Source organism: Pezoporus flaviventris, unplaced genomic scaffold (genome assembly GCF_033815535.1).
Source record: "Pezoporus flaviventris isolate CSIRO_AGI_PZ_B2104156 unplaced genomic scaffold, CSIRO_AGI_Pfla_v1 ptg000036l, whole genome shotgun sequence".
In the NCBI taxonomy this organism is placed as follows: domain Eukaryota; kingdom Metazoa; phylum Chordata; class Aves; order Psittaciformes; family Psittacidae; genus Pezoporus; species Pezoporus flaviventris.
The window spans coordinates 8,664,362-8,683,545 of NW_026892584.1; the positions used below are offsets into that span (position 1 = coordinate 8,664,362).

General features: G+C 38.1%; 1 protein-coding gene across 3 annotated transcripts in view; it reads left to right on the forward strand.

Annotated features, from left to right (window-relative positions):
• Positions 1-1,818: 1,818 nt before the first annotated feature.
• Positions 1,819-19,184, forward strand: part of NUCB2 (nucleobindin 2) — a 31,575-nt gene continuing 14,209 nt past the window's right edge. Inside the window, exons 1-4 of one of the 3 annotated variants that reach the window (XM_061463004.1) lie at positions 1,819-1,977; positions 14,020-14,163; positions 14,808-14,915; positions 16,094-16,220. In XM_061463004.1, the coding sequence (XP_061318988.1) occupies positions 14,020-14,163; positions 14,808-14,915; positions 16,094-16,220 (379 nt within the window). In that variant the 5' untranslated portion in view covers positions 1,819-1,977. Of the gene's footprint in view, positions 1,978-2,177; positions 2,200-14,019; positions 14,164-14,807; positions 14,916-16,093; positions 16,221-19,184 lie in introns of those variants that run through there. The other 2 variants (XM_061463002.1, XM_061463003.1) reach the window with 2 other exon arrangements.

Genomic DNA, 19,184 nt, shown 5'->3' on the forward strand with positions numbered 1-19,184 from the left:
GCCACACAGGCAGAGCTCCATCTCCCTGCCTACAGCGAGTCATGCTTGTGCAGCCTCTGACATGTCAAAACATCTGGTCCCAGCTGGCTCTCCTAGTGTAATAATGGCCTACTCTGATAAAATGCAGAGCTGCAAGCTTACAGATTCTTTTTGAATGTATTTGTGGCATGTTTTAAACTGAATTTTATGTATCATTCTATGTTGGTTTCAACTGTTGCCTAAGTTTTTTTCTGTAAGTTGTTTGTGATTACTGACATGCAAATTCCAGTGCTTCCAGCTCCCCAAAATGATAGTCTACAAACTAGTAAAGAATACTGACCACAAAACTCTGTTTTTTAAGTCAAAGATAGTGTACAAAAATTATTTTATAGCATTGAAAAGTATCTCAAGAGAGGGAAAGCTCCAAGAAGCATCAGCCCTATTACTTTAATAGCTTTCTATTACCACAGATTTCATTAGGCAGTTTACATTCCCGTTTTTCTTTCACATACATAACCCAGAAGCTACAATTTCAACTACCACTTTGGACTCCAATTTTCATTATAATTAAGCATTCAAAACTTTACAACAGTTTTGAGTATCTTGTCTAGACTGTGCAAATCCCTCAATAATTCTTTTCCTCTCATTTGTATAAACGATTGCAACAGTTCCTTAAGGTTAACTTGTAGCTACTTATCTTGTAAATCAGAGTAACAGAAATATAATGCACATGATAAAAAAGTTTTTCATGAATTTATGTGTCAATATATTTTTGTTTAAATACCAGTACAACAGGCTCACAGTATTGAAACATGTTAACAGGTTTTACAACTGAAACCTATGTTTACTCCAGAAATAGTTATTTTTATAGGAACTGTAGTGTATTTGCTATTACAGCTAGTGTTTAGCTACCCAATAAACTGCTGAATAATCACTGAGCACTTTCAATGCTGAACAGAAGTCCAGAACACACATAAGATCTTAGTCCAAAACCACCGGTATTGCACTTTGAAACAAAGTGGCACTGGAAATCCACAAATCAAACCCAAAGCTGACACCAAACATAAACAAATGCACAGGTTGGAAACAGTTTCCTAAATTGTTTAGCCTGCATAAAGGTCAAGATATCTCTCTCCTCCTATCCCCCCCCCCCCCCCCTTCTTTATTTTTCTCTCCTCTAAGGGGAAAGGGAAACCAAATCTGAACTCAGTAAGGCTCAAATGCATAGAAAAGAAGGACCAGTCCTGGAAAAGGATGCCTGAAAGAAGGAGGAGATGTCTGTGTGTGTGAGGCGGAGGCTGTTTGTAGACAGCACTGCGCCCCAGCCTCGGCCCTCCGCAGCAACCACAGGCCGCGGCTCCCCTCAGGACCAACGGCCAGTAATCGGAACGCGCGTTACAGAGCGGCCTGGCGCAACACGGAGGCAAGGCTAGGGAAGACTAAATAGCGCATGCCGGGGCGCGCCCGGAGCCAGAGCGGGGCCCCGGAGCGGCCCAGGTGCGCGCCCGCGTCCTCACCTCCTCCGTGACGCCAGAGGCGCGCGGCCGGAGCCCGCCCCCCCGGCGACCGCCACGTACCTTCTCGACGCAAGCGGCGCTAGCGGCGGGGCGGCTTGTCGCGCAATCTCGCCTCCGCGTCCGGTGCTATCCAATCAGAGCTTTCCGCGACACCCGGACGGGGGTCTGGCCCGGCCAATCCACACGAATAGAAGGGCGGGACCTGTCTCTATGGCAACGGGAACAAGGGCCGCCGGAGCTCCGTCGGGCTGTCGCGCCGTATGGTATCGCGCCGTAGCGTACCGTATCGTGCCGTGCCGTGCTGTATCGTATCGTATCGTATCGTATCGTGCCGTATCGTGCCGTGCCGCCGAGCCCCTCAGATCCCCAGGGGCACGCCCCGGGAACGCCTCTTTTCATCCCCGCGCACAGGAGACGCCTCGCCCTTAAGAAACAGCGGCTCCTCCCCCCCTACCCCCCGTCCCCCGCAGGGGATCTTAAGGTAGATTCATCCGTCCTGAGGCGGTGGTGTCCGTAGCCGTTGGCGGAAGTACCCCTAGTCGTTGGCGGAGGTGGGTGGTGAGGGGCTCCCCGCCGGCGCGGAGTGGGGCGGAGGCCTCGCGGCGGGGCAGGTCCTATCGGGGTAGCAGTTGACCGCCGCGACGTGCTGGGGCTGTGGGACGCGCTGTGCCTCGCGGGGTTTAACCGTCCTCCCTCCTGTCAGGTTTGAAAATACGGAATAACGGTAACTCGGTGAGGTGGGGGAGTAGGCGAGAGCAGCCCAGCGGGCCGAGGGGCTCCCTCGGGTGTGTGGGGTGGAGGTGGCGGGAGAGGGGCGTCTGGAATTGGGCCGGGAGCGTCCTGGCCCGCCAGAAAGCTCTCCAGGTTTCTTTCTCTTTCCCTCCCTCTGGCCCTTACGCTCGGGTACCGCGAGCCAGATCAATGGCTTTTTAGGAAGTAACACTTCAGCAGCCCCACTGATGGGCGCGCAAGCGGTTAGCTTTGGAGCACCTAAGGCAGAAATTAATGCGTACCTGGCAGCTGCAGCAGAATCTTGATTGGCTAATAATTTTACATCCGCAAGAAAAAGTTCGGCTGCTTTGTCCAGGAGAGTAGACTGGTTTCACTAGAAACGGTGTATAGCTTTTCTGCATTATGCTTGCTATAGTACCGCTGGAGGAGCTAGGTAAAATAATGTCAGGATAGCCACTGTACTCAGAAAATATTCCAAAAGAGGAAAAGGTTGAAATATGGTTGTAGAGAGGTAACTTTTTGCTGAAATGAACATGACTATGGTTTTCAAAAGTGTTCTTGTTTGGCAACACTTTTTAGGGAGTATAGGAGAAAAAGCCTCTGTTGTTGGACTTGTAATTTCTTGCTATGAAGAATTAATGTGCAGCATTTTTAAAATTAGACCATCACAGTAACAATAAAGCACTAGTACACTATGGTATCTGGTTCAACCTGGAGGCTTGCTTTATCATCTTGTTTTCTCCCACTCTACAGAAAAGTCCTATAGTTGACTCAGTATTGGTGCAGTTCTGCCCTGAATTCTGATGTGACATCCCTCTTAGTTGAACAGAGCAGCATTCTAAAGACTGGATAGGAGGTGAAAAGCCACTCAAAAATTGTGTGAAACCAGATTTTATTGTAGCCTTTGTGGGCCTCTGCTTAAGACTCACAAACGTTTTATGGGAGAAGCTCCTATTCCTGCGAGCACTTAAGATCCACTTATATCTGCCACTGGTGTTTGCTACACAGTGATCTTGTGCTGTCACAAGGCAATATTCACTATGGGTTGCTAATTATTAACCTAATTACATGTAGTACATCCTAACTGATTATGAATTTTCCCCTTTACTCACTACTGTAATCTTTTGGATGCTGTCAGCATTTTATTTTAGAGTAAGAAAGATAATTCTATTTAAAAAAGTAATAAGTCTATCATTAAACAAATTGTGTGGTAGTAGAACAATGTGAATCTCATTTACTTCTACAAAGATAATTAACTTAAGCAAGAAAAAAAGGGCAAATCAAAATTATAAATTAATATTGCCCATTGGATATGCTTAAAACTTATCTGTTAGATGCAAAGGCATCTAATATATGCACCTGATGTAAATTTTTTGGTGACTTGATGAGTTACAGCTAAAGATACCACTATTTGACATTATTTGAAATTATATTCAGAAAACCCCATCAAGAACCTAAAAACTAAGCAACAACAACAAAAAGAATTATGTTTCAGTAAGAGTAAGGAGACATTTCCACTGTGGAAACTGTAGTTGGCTGTGTAGTAGTGGTAGTACTGCTGAACATAAACTTTCAGTTCATATAAGCCAAGTTAAAGGTTTTTTGTCAAAAGCAGTCCCCAAATGATACATATAAAACTGAAATTGTAATTGTGAAAGGGAAGAACAATAGTGTTTTGAGACAATAAAAAATGTAAAATACTATTATATTGACTCAAATGTCAGAGGTTGGAAATACTGACTCATAGCAATATACTGACTAAACTAATACGCTTTACAAAAGAAAGATAAAATCCTTTACTGTGAAGTTAAAAGCCAATATCAGTGTTGCTTCGATTTGAACTTGAGCAGCAAAGGTGTTTATCTAGTGAGGTATCGTGCTCTTGTCTTTTTGATTGATCAGTAAGCAGAAAAGATCTCTCTGGAGTTCCTGTTAGATACACAGTAGACACAAGACTTCTAGATATGGATATGCTTATATATAGCTAAAAGCATGGCCAGATATTTAAAACATATCTCATTAAATCAGAGGCAAAATTCATGTTAATTTTAAAAGGTTTTGCTCTTATGTACCATGCATCATTTGGCAGTTGGAAGAATGAAGGAATTCCATTTTATTAGAGCTGTTTTAAATGTATTCAGTTGAAAATATTATACTTCATCATAGGTAATTCAGGAAATACATAAACCCTTTTCATGACTATATTTCTCATGCTTTATATTCTTTATAAAACAGGTGTGGGATACTTACACATATTTGGATTTCTAAGCAAGTAGAAATCAATGGGAAGTAGTAAATTATAGAAATAAATCTTATTAGGCAGGTATAATTAAATGCCTAAATATTTTAAAATCAGTCTCCATATCATTCAGTCTAGTTTTATTTTTGTTAGCTATTTTGTGTTTTCTTTCCAGAGGGGAAAAAAAGTCCCTTAAGCCCTCTGGGCATTCAGGGTTTACTTAACATCATGGTTTGTTGTTGGATAAAGAAAAATACATATTAGTAGAATAATTGAAATACTTTTTTAGATTAAGGTTTGAGCAAATACTTTGGTTGCATGTAGTAGCATACTTGAAACAAGGTTGCTTTTTATGCCAGCACTGACAAAATTGTTTGTATTTATACAGAATGAATATGTGAGATTCCAGGTGTGCTGTTGTATTTTGTTCTGTATGGAAACCAGACTTATAGTACAGGAAGATATGTTTGTAGTGGTATATTTTTTTTCTTTTAAATTCAAAGTTGATAAGAATTTTATCAAGTATGTATTGAATTCAATACAATTTTTTGAGTATTGCCATCCTAATTTTTTTTTTTAGACAACTTTATTAGAAAGAATTGATAAAATCATGTAAATCCCTTTTAAAACCAAAACCAAAACTAGTATTTCAACAGTCTTCAGTTAGTAAGAGAGCTTTGTAGACACTGATACTTATTTTTCTGAAATTATGATAGGGAAGTTCCTTGGAGGCAGGTAGTATTACAAATGCGTGTATGTGTTTGTGTGTGTGCACACATTTTTAAATCATGAACCATTAACATTGCAAAAAGAAAAGACCGTTTTCTTTTCAAACTTCACATATGATGGAGCTAAGCACATGCAACTGTACATTTTGCTTTTATGCCATCTTTATTTCAGGACATAGAATTGCATTGTAGGTAGCATTTGCTTCTTTCCCAGTTGAGCTTTCACAGTTTGTGTTACTATGTAGTATCCCCCAGCATTTGGATGACTCATTTAATAAAACAGCTGAAGTGTGTTTTTTTTAAAGGGTCCATCAGGAAATGTTGTACTACATGCAGTTGAGGCATGCTGTCTTTCGTGAGAAACTGAAAGAAGAATCTGTTCTACCAGCCAACTTCTAACTGTATAAAGAAAGAAGCAGATAAAGTGCAGTGAGAAAAATGTAACAATCCAAGTCAAGGAAAATAATTTAAGCCTAGTGAAGAGGATAAGAAGAAAGGATTCTGCTGGCTTTATGTACTTGAATACTAGTGTTTTATATAAACCTGTATTTACGTACAGTATTAAAATGCTTCTTGAAAAAATAAGGAATGTCTGTGCATACAGAGAACTGAATGGGATGTGCCCTGAAAAGGATTAGGACAGTATGTCCAGATTGAAAACTATTGGATATTGGCTAGAAAAAATGGGCAATTTTGACACAGATAATGAAAGGAAAACTGTTGCTGCTTGTGTGGGTGGGACATTTACTGAAAGAGCAGAGAGGGAGAAATTATTATGCTTGCATATTAACTTTTAAAAGGCTGAATTCTTATTTGGGAAGAAAAGTATGCAGATGTTTCTGTATTTTGAAAGATAAATTGTAACGGGAAAACTTGCACATTGTAGCCATTTCCCTTTTTGTGTCATTTTCTTCTCATGCCTTCAATGAGAAATCTGTATCTACAAGAATAGTGACCTGAAAAAAATCCTGACTACAAGACAGAGGTTTATTTTAGAAGCTTGAGCTGAAACAGGGTTTTGTACTTGCTTCTTAAAATTGTTGCCACATTTTAACCATGCTAATACCAGATTAACTCATTAGAATAATATTATGAAGAAGATGCATAAGCTATAGATTCATTGACTTTCATCATTGATTAAGATATGATAGCTAGTGTCTGTGCAGCAGGTCCTCTTGAAAGAATGGAGAGGAGTGAACACAGGTATATCAGGTGTTTCCAAACAGAAAATATGGCAGAATAATCTGTTTCTGCCCAATTTCAAACATTTTATGTATTTTTTTTATGTTTTGTAAGCTAATAAATTTATATCCTTGCAAATAATTTTCAAAGAAATAGAATATATTAAACATTCTCTACTTAAACTGATATAGGTATATCAGTTTCAGAAGTGAAAAAAAGATTCAAGATGCTAGATGGCTAGCTCAAAATGCTGAAGGAGTACTTTACATTGTTAAGGTGTAGTATTTGTGATGTTCTCATTCTAGTGCTGAGGATAGAATATTTTCAGAAAGGTGAATATTAGTAGATACAGTCTATCTCTTTTCTGTTTGTTTTAACTCGGCACTGGATATGAAGATTGTTAACTTCTCCAATGTACAGCATTAAAATAGGAAGTCACAGTACAATCATGACAACAGAGAGTATTGCTATCATCCTGCATGTCTGCACTGTATCTTACACAGATTTAATTATGTGTGAGATTTTAGGAACAGGTAGGCTTATTTGTATATTCTGTAAGTCTGGATTTATGTTTACATTGCCCATCATGGTACACATGGGCTTGCAAGTGCAAACAGGCAGACATTTACAATGTTGTGCTATTCTGCTTCATAGTCGTCCACTGAGATTCTACATGTGCAGACATACCACTCTGTGCCCTAATATCACAATATGTTTTTGCTTATCCGTTTTAGAAAATTTGACATTGGGTGTTACTTCTTTCAAGACACCTGTGCTTTGCTAGGGGTGATGGAGACATGAGTACCAGAATTCTGGTGTCTGAGCAATAGGTGTTAAATTTATGAAAAGTAACTTTTCAGGTTAATATTATAAACACCTGGCAGTTGTGTAAAAGAAGTGTGCTAATGCTGTGTTTAACTGCTTGTGTTAATGTTGCTAGGACAAACTTTAGAAGCTGTATTTTGCACTTATCTTGCAAAGCCCATAGCTCTTTCTAATTCAGATGTCCAATCCTGTTACACTGAAGTTGACAGGAATTTGTGATTAATTTTAGTGGGATTAAGATCAAGATTGCTGGCAGACAGCCTGCTTATTTTATTTTCCAATTGTATTTTTCTGTTCATGCAAGTACATTGGTGGCTCTGTTTTCTGCTGTCTGTTCACTCTGTTTTTTAAAATACTTTATAATCAGGTTTTATTTTTTGTTTTCCTTGAAAGCTTAGGATACTGGCTTTGTTTATAAACTACAGTATTTGTCAGTTCTAGTGCACTACATTTTTTATTAGTTCTGTTTATGTATTACAAGTAGAAATGTTTGTATATCCCTCTAGGAAAGATGAGATTATTTTCTGTAACAAGCCGATTAGAGTTGCGCTACCTTTTCATCTAGCTGGATTACATATCTTTCACTAAAATTACTTAATTTCCACATCACAGTTGTACGTTTGCTCTCTCTATCTCTCTTTAAGAAAGCAGTCAGCTGGAAAGATCCATAACAATTTACATTTCTATGAAACTGTGTAGCAGTAACAGTAGTAATAATAGGCTCAAGTGATTCACCCATGGCAGGGTACAGGGATGTACACTGTGCATTATGTACTACTGATGACAGTGATCAAATTGACATTGCTTCTCATTTTTGCAACAACATCCTGGGATCAGACCCTAGACTCACCCTAAAATGCCTGGGAAGGGATAGGCATCCAGGAGTGGTTTTCAGAAGTCAGGAACTCTTGAAGGTAGCTGGTAACAGGCTGAGAGTGGAATGAGCTCTTAATGGTATTTAGTGGAACAAAACCTGGAAATGTAGTTTTCTTTTCATCCTGCCTCTTGTCACTTTTTCATCTAGTTGATGAATTTGAGAATCATGCTGAGTTTTTTTCTTGCAGCTGATTAATGCTAGAATTTGCAATGGGCCTTGTTTCTCTTCTAATACATGTCAAAGTACAGTGTGCTTGGTGACTCGGTTGTGACTGTCACCTTCTAAAGGCTGATGTATGTCTTGGTTACCTGCTTTTATTGAGTGCATTCTGATTAATAGTCTTGGACTAATAGGTACCTAAATACAGTAATTCAGTCTTCACTAGGTAATTATTTTTCATCCTAGTAAATATATTTCCAATTTACTTGTTATAGCACAGGTTGTGTAAGCACTTGGCTTCATCAAAATACTACGGAAAATCGTGTGTTAAGCAAAGTGGTGTGCAAAGTCAGCGGCAATGATAGAGATATTTTTTGCTTATCCATTTTGGTCTTCTCTGCTTTTAACTCTTCCTGATACTTGTGGATTTTTTTGTCTGTTTTATCTAAAAGGCTACAATAAATATGCCCTGTGCACAACCTGAAACAAAACTGCCTGATGGGCAGTAGATTGCCACCTTTTCAGAGCAGCTTATAGTTGTGAAGAACATACTGTGATATCATCCAGTCTTTCCTATTATGTATGACAGTGCACAATTACAAAGGATGGCATTTCCAAGGGAACCCAAATTGCCCATGAGCACAAATCACACCAAAACTTAGCAGATCTAATAGCACTTAGTTCGATTAGGGCTTTTGATGGACAAGCTCTGCTCACTATTGCAGGGGTACTTTAAGATGATGTAGCTCCTGTTGCCCACCCCTAATCTGCTGGAGATTAGTATTTCCTCATCTGAGATTTGGCACACCAATTTGGTTGCTTGTATCTCGGTTGTTTCAGTTCAACATGGACATTCAGTTTTCCTGAACAGCAAGAGAAAAAGCCTGAAAAATGCTGTGTCTCCTTTTTTGTAAAAAAACTGGTAATGCCTATCTTCATAATTATTAACATTACTAGAAGATGTAGGTCAGCAGCTTTAAAAATATTATGTCTTTAAAATGGAGCAAAGACCAGGTGTCATTGTTGAAAGTGTTGGCTTTAGTACTTGCTGTAGGCAAAGAATGAATCAGTGCCGTAACTACGGCTAGCACTTGAGTTTCTGGCTTCTTTGCCGTGGTTCACCTCACCACATGACCTGTTGGTCTTACATGAAATAAGCATGCTCAAATAGTAGCCACATATGATTTTTAAAAGCAGTGTTTACATACCTTATGTAACTATAGTGGCTTATGATAATATTAGGTTACTTTTATTATTATAATTTTATAGATATGAAAATATCTTGGTCAGAAAAATATTTATCCATTTATCAGGGGCCAAAATTTTAGCATTGTGAGAAGCTACCAATTCTTTAAATGAAAATTTCAAACACACATAACATTTTAAAAAATATTTCTAAAAATACTGAATGAAGTTATTATACTCATATACTTCATAAGTCTTTTGGTTTTATTAGTTTTGTTTCATAGTCATTGCCTAGTCTTCCTGCATAGTTACAACTTTTCACGTACCAATTTACTAGACTGCCTCATTCATGCTCTGCAAGAATTTCATCAAGGTGGATTTTTGTTTTACCTGTAAATTTTTTTTTTTTACTGTGATGCTCTGTGTTTAGACAACTTATTGCCCAGACTATTCATCCAGAGTCTTTCAAAGTAAATTTTGAGGTTCAGTTATCTCCTATTTATTTGTTAAATACACTTAGTTGACAGGTACTGAATTAAGTGCTTGCCTTACTTTTGCTTTCTTCCCTGTTTCTTTCATCTGAAAAGGAAGGAACGGTGGCTTCCTCACAACTGTATCTCAGTCTGCTTTGGACATAAACCATCACCTTGTAAATATTATCAGTCCTACTTAGAATTTATAAACCTTTCTTGTTAAAAAAACATGTTTTGATAAAATCTGTAACATAGCCTAGGCCCCCAAGGTTCTTTTATTTCAAATTGGATATTGAAGGAGTAGAAAAGATTATAGAAGACTAACAAGCATTATCAAAGTTCTGAAAAAGGCTTCACTAACAGGAATCAGTAGGTAAGCTAGCACTCTTTAGGCTAGAAGAGGGAGTAGTGGTGTATGATCGCTGTTGGAGAGCTTTAATACAGAAATGGTAGAGCATAAATTGTTTACGTCTCTCCCAATACAAGAACTTAGGGGGTCACTGAATGAAGTAAATGAGCAGAGGTCATTCACAAAACATGTTACCTGTGGAACTACTTGCCAAACTCATAGTGTCGTATGCAGTCTGTTACAGAAACACTATTTTCTATTTCTATCCAACCTGCAGTATAGGTTAAGCTATTCCTGCTTTCCATTTATTTTATTCAAGCTTATATGGTGATCTAACTGTGTTTGTGTGCTGGCAGGTATATCAAAATGCCAGGCAGCAGTATTTAGAAAATTACTCCAACACCAAACATGGCAATCTACTTTTGGGGGAAAAAAGAGGACAAAATTAGGTGATGTTCATACAAGACAGAAAAAACTGAGTGACAAGCACAGAATCATAGAATGGTTTGGATTGGAAGGGACCTTCAAAGGTCACCTAGTCCAATGCCCCCTGTAATGAGCAGGGACATCTTCAAGTAGACCAGGTTGCCCAGAACCACATCCAGCCTGGCCTTGAATGTCTCCAGGGATGGTGCATTTACCACTTCTCTGGGCAACCAGTAGGGTGATGGTATCTGCCAGCTAAAAGAACCGGTGGCCTTCATAACATGTATTACTAACATTATCTATGCCACTGATACATAAAATGAGGTATCCCACTAACAGATACGGATTCAACTGATAGCTCTAGTTCAGGACTTCCCAGCAGCATTGTTGATCTGCCCTAGTAACATAGCCTGGCCCAAAGATCCAGTGGTGATTTTATTTGTAGAGGTGGTATTGAGTGAACCCTCAGCATGTTTGCTGATGCCACAAAACTCTGTGGTGCAGTTGACACACTGGAGGGAAGGGATGCCATCCAGAGGGACCTTGATATACTTGAGGAGTGGGCCCACATGAATCTCATGAAGATCAACAGGGAAGGCCAAATGCAAAGTCTTGCATATGGATAACTGTTAACTCTTTGTGCCCCACCTTAGGTGCCGAAAGGAGCTGTCATGGTTTAAGCAGAGCTGGTAACTCAGAACCATGCAGCTGCTGGCTCACTCCTCCCTCTTTCTCCCCCCCTACTCCTGGAGTGATGGGGAGGAGAATCGAAAGAATGTAACTCCCATGGGTTGAGATAAGAACAGTCCAGTAACAAAGATACAATATAAAACTACTACTGCTGCCACCAATAATAATAATGATAAGGGAAATAACAAGGAAAGAGAATACAACCACTCACCACCCGCCAGCCTGATCCAAGCAGTGATCTGGCCCTTCTGGGGAACTCCCTCCAGTTTATATACTGAGCATGACATTAATGGTATGAAATAAGGAGTGGATACTGTCCTGGTTTTGTTGTGGTGCTTTTGGTACCACAAATACAGTCTGGGTGGAGACTGGATTGAGAGCAATTGGTGGACAAGAAGCTCAATGTGATCTGGCAGTGCGCACTTACAGCCCAGAAAGCCAACCATATCCTGTGCTGCGCCAAAAGGAGCATGGCCAGCAGGTCAAGGGAGGTGATCCTCCCCCTCTACTCTGCTCTGCTGAGACTCCACCTCCAGTACTGCATTCGGCTCTGGCGGCCTCAGTACAATAAAGACATGATCCGCTTGAGCAGGTCCAGAGGAGGGCCACAAAAATGATGGAGCACTTCTCCTATGAGGAAAGACTGAGAGAGTTGGGGTTGTTTAGCCTGGAGAAGACTCTGGGGAGACCTTTTTGCAGCCTTTCAGTTCTTAAAAGGAGCCTATAAGAAAGATAGAAGAGATTTTTTAGCAGGGCCTTTTGAGATAGGACAAGGGGTAATGGTTTTAAACTAAAAGAGGGGAGATTCAGGCTGGATGTCAGGAAAAAAATACTCCTGGCATCTACATCAAGATTAGGAGACTTGAAAACCTAGTATTTGTTAGTTATTATAATTTCCTGTGATTAAAATCTGATGAAATTGCATACCTAGTCACACTTTATACAACAATATTCATAATTAAAAACATCTGAAGTATTGGAACTTGAGCATTTAAAAAAGTGATAACTAACTCCTTCATTCATCAGCTCTATGAAGTCACTGCAATCCAACAGCTCGTGTAGAAGTTAATTCACTAGTTCTAGCAAATCAATCTGCATTTCCTCCTTTTTTTTTTTTTTTTTGTCTGTGTGTTTACTTGTTCTAAAGGATGACCTAGGCAAAGCTAATCAGGCTTGCTGTTGTGGAATTGACAGTAGTGCTGACATAGAATCTAATATGTTCTAATGGCAGTAACAATAGCTTCTGCTATCCCATCTGGTAATGATTGGGTGTTAGCAATTTTTTAAATGAAAGTAACAGGTATTTATATGCTGTAAATGAGCAGAATCCATTTAGGCTCATTTTGCAGAAGACGTAATTAAGAAAAATGGTTTCAGAGAATTCCTGAGGCTTTGACATACAAGATAAAAGATGGATAAATGGATATATTTTTATCTCCAGCTATTCCATCATCCGCAACAAAGACTATTTCTGTACATCTTGTATGCATATCCTATTCTTTTCTTAATAAGTGTTTTATTTTGCGTAAGTTGTGTGAATAACAGGTGTCAACAATGCTTAATCTTGCAAGACTAGTTAAAGCACTTATACAGAAATTCTTGTAGGAGGCATAATTTAGATTTCATTGCACATTTCTTAAATACTGTATCTTTTTCTCTGACATATCTAAGCTAATTTTAGACAGTATTTGACTGGCAACTTTTACTTTCCAGGAGGTGATTTGTACTGATAATGTAACATTGGAGTTTGCTTACGCTTTTTACAGAATATTCAGAGACCGTAGACTGTCATAGGCTGAATTGTCCCAAGAGCCTGACTGCTGTCAGGTGCTGGATTACCATCATTACTTTTTTAGCTGGATTTCCTGCTCTCACACTGTTTAAATCGGTCTTACCATTTTCTACATGAATTGAGCTATTTTCAACCAAGTTTGATAATGGGAGAGAAGACAGAGATCAAGAAGTTTCAGAGCGCTCTGTGCTCATCAAATTATGTGTCAGTTAGCCCCATATAATCACCAAAGAAAGTCTAGGGGAGACTGGCTTAATAAAGCCCCAGACACAATTTCAGGTAGAATGAACTAATTTTTTAAGAATCTCTCAACTTGGAATATATGGATATAACAGGGATTGTAGAATACTTTTCTTGCTAATAAATTTTGGAGGGGTCCTAGGTGCAAATTAGACAAACTACTCCATTGTTGAAACAAAAACTACTGGCATTGCTACATGAAGATCTGATTCAGTGTCCATGATTATCTTTAGGAGTTTGACAGTATCTTCAGCAAAGACACCATCAGAGTAGGAATGTCATTATTAGTTATCCAAGACTTAGCCATCCTAAAAAAGTGTATGACCATTGAGTGTTCCTACCTGTTCTGTGGAGCCATTGATAGTACCTCAACATGTTAAAAGCCTCTCACTGGTTTCAGTACAACTTAGGTTTGCTATACAGCTGCAAGATAACGTGCTTGTGGAAAAATAGCCTTTAAAAATTAGTGGTGTATTTAATTCTTTGATTTTTAGTGTTCCTGGAGAGCAGTAGGACATGTGAGAAGTGGGGTATTACAGGTATCTACACAGGAACATAAAAAAATTCTAATCAGTACAGTATGATAACATCATTTGTTATTTTTTTGTGACTTGGTCTCATTTCAGATGAAGTGGCTATCTGTTCTGCCCCAACAGTGTATTTTGCTGATGACATATCTTCTGATGGCACTGGATGCTGTACCTATAGACATAGATAAGACAAAGGTCAAAGGAGAAGGCCACGTAGAAGGAGAGAAGGTAGAAAATCCAGTAAGTGTAATGAAATTTATCTAGTTAAGTGTTTTTTTCTAATTGTTAGTAATCTGGCTATAGCAAACTCCCTGAAATTTAAGTTTTCTTCACTGGAGTTACTTGCAGGAAGGAAACTAATACTAGCCAGTATTGTCATACAGTCTGCCATCTACTATGATGAGGTTCCATTTAAATTTATTATTTTTTTTCTTTTCCCCATGAGCTGCTAAAGGTGAGATGGCATATGGAAGGAATTCCCCAGCTAACAATAGGAAGAACCGCTTATTGTTCCACAGAGACTTCTTTAAAGCGATTGACTGGTAGCTTAGGAAATTCCACTTAGTGATTCCGGTTTCGTTGTTTTAAATAAAACATGAATTGCACTGTTTAAAACCCAAACAAAATACTATATTAGCATGACAGATGCTTGTGTATTACATGGGTTCCTAAATACTTTTCTCCTCTGCCTTGTCAGTTACTGAAACAAGTGAATTGTAAATAGAAGTTGTTATAGGACAGTGATGCAAATCAGAAGAAAAGAAGGTATGTGAGAAAGTATAATGCCTGAGTTACTGAGATTTAGGTTTTAGTTTAATTGTTGTATTTAAACAAAATGAAATGTTTGGTGGTATATTTTTTTATTTTACTTTTTTTTTTTTAAGGATACAGGACTTTATTATGATGAATATCTCAGGCAAGTAATAGATGTCTTGGAAACAGATAAGCATTTCAGGGAGAAACTTCAGACTGCTGACATAGAGGAAATAAAGGTAGGTACAATAAAAAAAATAAAAATAAAGACTTAAGGTTACTTAAATACATAACCAAGAGCCACATATGTTGTATTCTTTCTTACTTTTTTTATACTCTTCTCAATTTTTGTGGGCTTAAATTTCCTCTCACTTTAATTTATTTAGGTATTTAACCTTTACTAGAACTTTGTTTTTGGTCAGGGGTATCCCATAGCGTAAAAAACCTCTAACAATGTATACTTGATGCATAGTTTCTGCCTTCTGCCTGTCTACTAAAAAGCTTGTTTCAGAATTCATGCATGTAGGTGAGTCTTCATGTACATCAAAACAGCTGCAAGCATGGCTCTCACTTCCTGTTTCCTGCTAAATAATTTGGAACACTGTTTCGAACACAGAGGTGTATCTGCCTTCTCAGACTTAGACAGTATGTATATAGGAAGAAAATAGACCTCTGTCTTTCTCCGCTGCTGTCCTTTCTTTTGCGCAAATCCACATAAGTACTCTCTCCAAAATGTCACCACATTCTTGTCTTTTCTGCTTTAGTTCCTGGCTCTAGGTGGTGGCTGTTTTACATGCCATTCCCCTTTATGAACTAGAAATTCAGCCAGTGATGGATAGGAAACAGTATGAAGTGATAGACTTTAAAGAGAAGATCCTGCCTGTCGCATTTCTCCTAATTCCTCATGTTGCCATTAGCAGCTTTTGGCTCCTTCTGTCCTACATCTAGTGTAACCCTTGAAAGTTACTATCAATTTCCAGATCCTGATAAATATTCTTGCAATAAACATTGATAGCTGTTGCTGTGCTTGTACCTTCTCTCAAGTCTTACAGCCATCATCAAGTGGATGAAGAACACAGTACTATGTGTGCATCTCACAGTTCTTTTGAACTAAGTTAAGAACATTTGATCTAGAAATTTCTCACTTAGACATTATTAGATATTGCTGCTTCAAGATCATGCTTTTACTCTTTGAAAGAGCAAAATCAGAAATTCTCTCTTAGGATTTCTCTACGTTTCTGTAACCATAGGCTTAAAAAGTTTGAGTATGCACTTTGAAAAAATGTTGAGGTTCTTACAGCATGGTCTGCAGTATTGCCAGACTGCCGCTAGTCTGCTGTCTTGAAGCTCATGTGTAATGGGAATTATAAAGGCTACTTTCTTCTAGTTTTTATATATAACTTTTGTTTTTTGACAGAGTGGAAAACTAAGCAGAGAGCTTGATTTAGTAAGCCACCATGTGAGAACACGGCTGGATGAACTCAAAAGACAAGAGGTGGCAAGACTAAGAATGTTAATTAAAGCTAAAATGGATTCTGTTCAAGGTAAGAATACAAAATTTAACTAGGTAAGTTAACAGATGGGATTGTATTGGAAAGCTGCCCAAAGTCCATCAGTTGTCATTATGACAACAAAGCACTGTAAGCTGAAAGTGAATGTCCTTTCTGAGCTGGTCTAGTGCCAATAAAGAGCCATTTTTATAGGAAACCGGGGAGAAGAGCCATCTGTGTTTTATAAATAGCTAAACGTGATTCCGGCAGTGGATTTCTCAGATACTTATAATCCTTTTTCAACTGCTATTTTTGTAGTGCATCAATTTATAAATTACTCACTAAGAACTAGGAACATAGTAGGACTATGTTTAAGAATACAACATGACATAGCATTTCATGTCTTTATGGGGTAGAAAATGAATTATTTGGGTTTGTTGTTGGTTTTTTTTTTTACAGTCAGTTAACACAAAAGTTTTCCTTTTTCTCTTTTTAATCCCCCTTTCCACCATGTAGTTACTGTACAGCATTAAACCTTTCAAGGTAGAAGAATATTTTTTCTTTTTTGGGGGACAGTTTTAAGCTTTTAAATAAACAAAAACATTTGGAGTGAAATTTTTCTTTCATAGCATTTTCCTAATTGCTAATGGAATCATACAAACTCAGGGAATTTTTAAAATTAATAAAGTATGCAGGTTTCTAATTATTATGATTGCTGTGTGGTTTTGTGGTAAGTAGTGTTATCCCTTTTCATTTTTTTATTACTGAAGAATTCCTAAAGGTTGCATTTAGAACTAATTCTGTAAATTTCTAATTAGTGATCTCTTTTTGAAGAGAATTAGTTACTTGTAAACAAAGATCCTAATGATGGACTGCATGATCTTGCTTCCACAGTGTTGTTCAGTGTTGTTTTTTTTTTTTACCCACAAAGAAGCTCTAATAAAAAGGGCTTCACTTGTTTATGCAGATTATTTTATCATTAGAAACATTTGCAGGTTGGGGGGGATCTCACTGAATTGAATAGGATATTTATCAATTTAAAATACTCCAAGAATAATGATCTGTCTTCTTTGCTACGCCAAATTTAGAGGTGGCAAGTAGACTGACGAAGTATGCATGTACAAATACATGTTTATGTGGATGTTACTAGGGTCAAGAAAGCATCAAATTAATTTGGGAAAAAAAGCTATTTGCAGCATAGTACCTTTCCAATGAAGTGTTCAGGTGCTACCACCATGTAATTAATGAATAATAATATAGAGTTGGATGAGGGCATCAGATCACCTTACTGTCCTTTGCTTTATTTTAGTGAAAGTTCTAGTCCAGAGAGTACAGTCCACTGGTAGCTAGGCAGTGCATACCTGTGGTAGCCCCTCCATAGGAGACAGTGCATTCACCTATCTGCCAGACTCCATCTTCCTCAGGCAGCTCTTGAGCTGCCAAGAGCCTGGTCTCATGCTCCTCTTGCAGGCAAACAGTTCATTGATATGGTGACACCCGGTGAGACAGTTGACAACAGCTAAGGATACCTGATTGTGTTCATAGTAATTTGTGTATTTTGAATTTTTTTAATAGTTGAGTGAGCTGATTACTTCTAGCCTTTTCTACTTCCATAAATGAAGAGAAAGTAACGGAGTGTGCTTTTGAAAAATAATTGCCTCCAACAGATCAGTTCTGTTACACATAAGTGTAAGATCTTATGTTTGGGAAAGAGCAAGAACAGATTATTGCAGTTCAAAATATTCAGATGACTGCTAAGATGTGAAAACACTGGGAGTAGGACAGCGTTTTGTAAAGTTGTTAATCAGCCCTGCCAGTGAGTACTTCACGTTGCATACAGCAAGTATGGCCAGATTATCAATAAAATACAGCTGCATCTGTATACTTGGGCAACATCTTGGAATGTGTAAAAAAGCATTTTGTAGTAATAGCAGGCAAAGTTGTCTGATTTCCTTTTATTTGTTCTGTTAATCTTTTCTCTGTAACACCACTTAACCACTTCACATCTTGGTCATCTAAAATGAGAGAAAAAAAAGCATACACACACCCCTGTTCTCTTCCCTGTCAGATGGAGAAGGTCTTAAAATATATATATATATTTGAGATCATATTCTGCATATATTCTGTCCTGATCCAGACGTGGTTCTAAACATTTTCACCAAGATCCTACTAGATTGACCTGCACAGGACAGAAGAATGTTAGGGGTTGAGTCTCAAATAATACAGTAATGTGGCAAGTAAATACTACCAAATGGAATGAGTCTTTTTGTCTTTTCCCATAAGAATAAGAAATAGAGGAAAATGAGTTTGGGTTCTGGTTTTTTTGTTTTGTTTTTGTATTTTTAACGTTTATTATTACACTTATAAAATGCTTCAAAAACAGGCTGAGGCTCATACATTTCAACAGAAGTTATGATCTCACCAGGAAGGAATGATGGTTGAAATCTGCCCAAGCCAGTGTTTGCTGTTTTGATAATAGAGACACAGTACTGAGTGTAAGACAGTTTGCCAAAGAATAACATGTTCAAAATTGTGTTTACCAGGCTTTTTAAAAAATATTCTTTGCTAAGCCATCTAGTAAAAGCTTGTCAAAATTGTTATACATAACACATCAACTGTATGCTGCTTAAGATAGCATGATTATCGAGCATTAGTAGTCAGAAGCCATGGTAACAGCTAGAAAAGCTTGTTGTAGAAATGCTTTGTTGTTAGTACATTGTGAATGGATATTGGTGGATATTGTTCCTGTTGTAAGGAAGACAGAAATATTTGCAGCTTCTAGACCCAGAGCCTGATTCTCCACTGTTTTGTATTTCTCAATTTGCACAAATAAAAGTTTGAATATCTGCTTATGTGATTTAATTTTACAATATGTTGTGCATACATCTTTTGTCAGGTATGTGTCATTTGCAAAATGTACAAGCAATAGAAAAGTCAGACTTCTCCCAGTTCAGGAAAAAGGTGCAAGTTGTTAGCTTTGAAATGGCACATAAATTCAACTGTCTCATTTCTATAAAA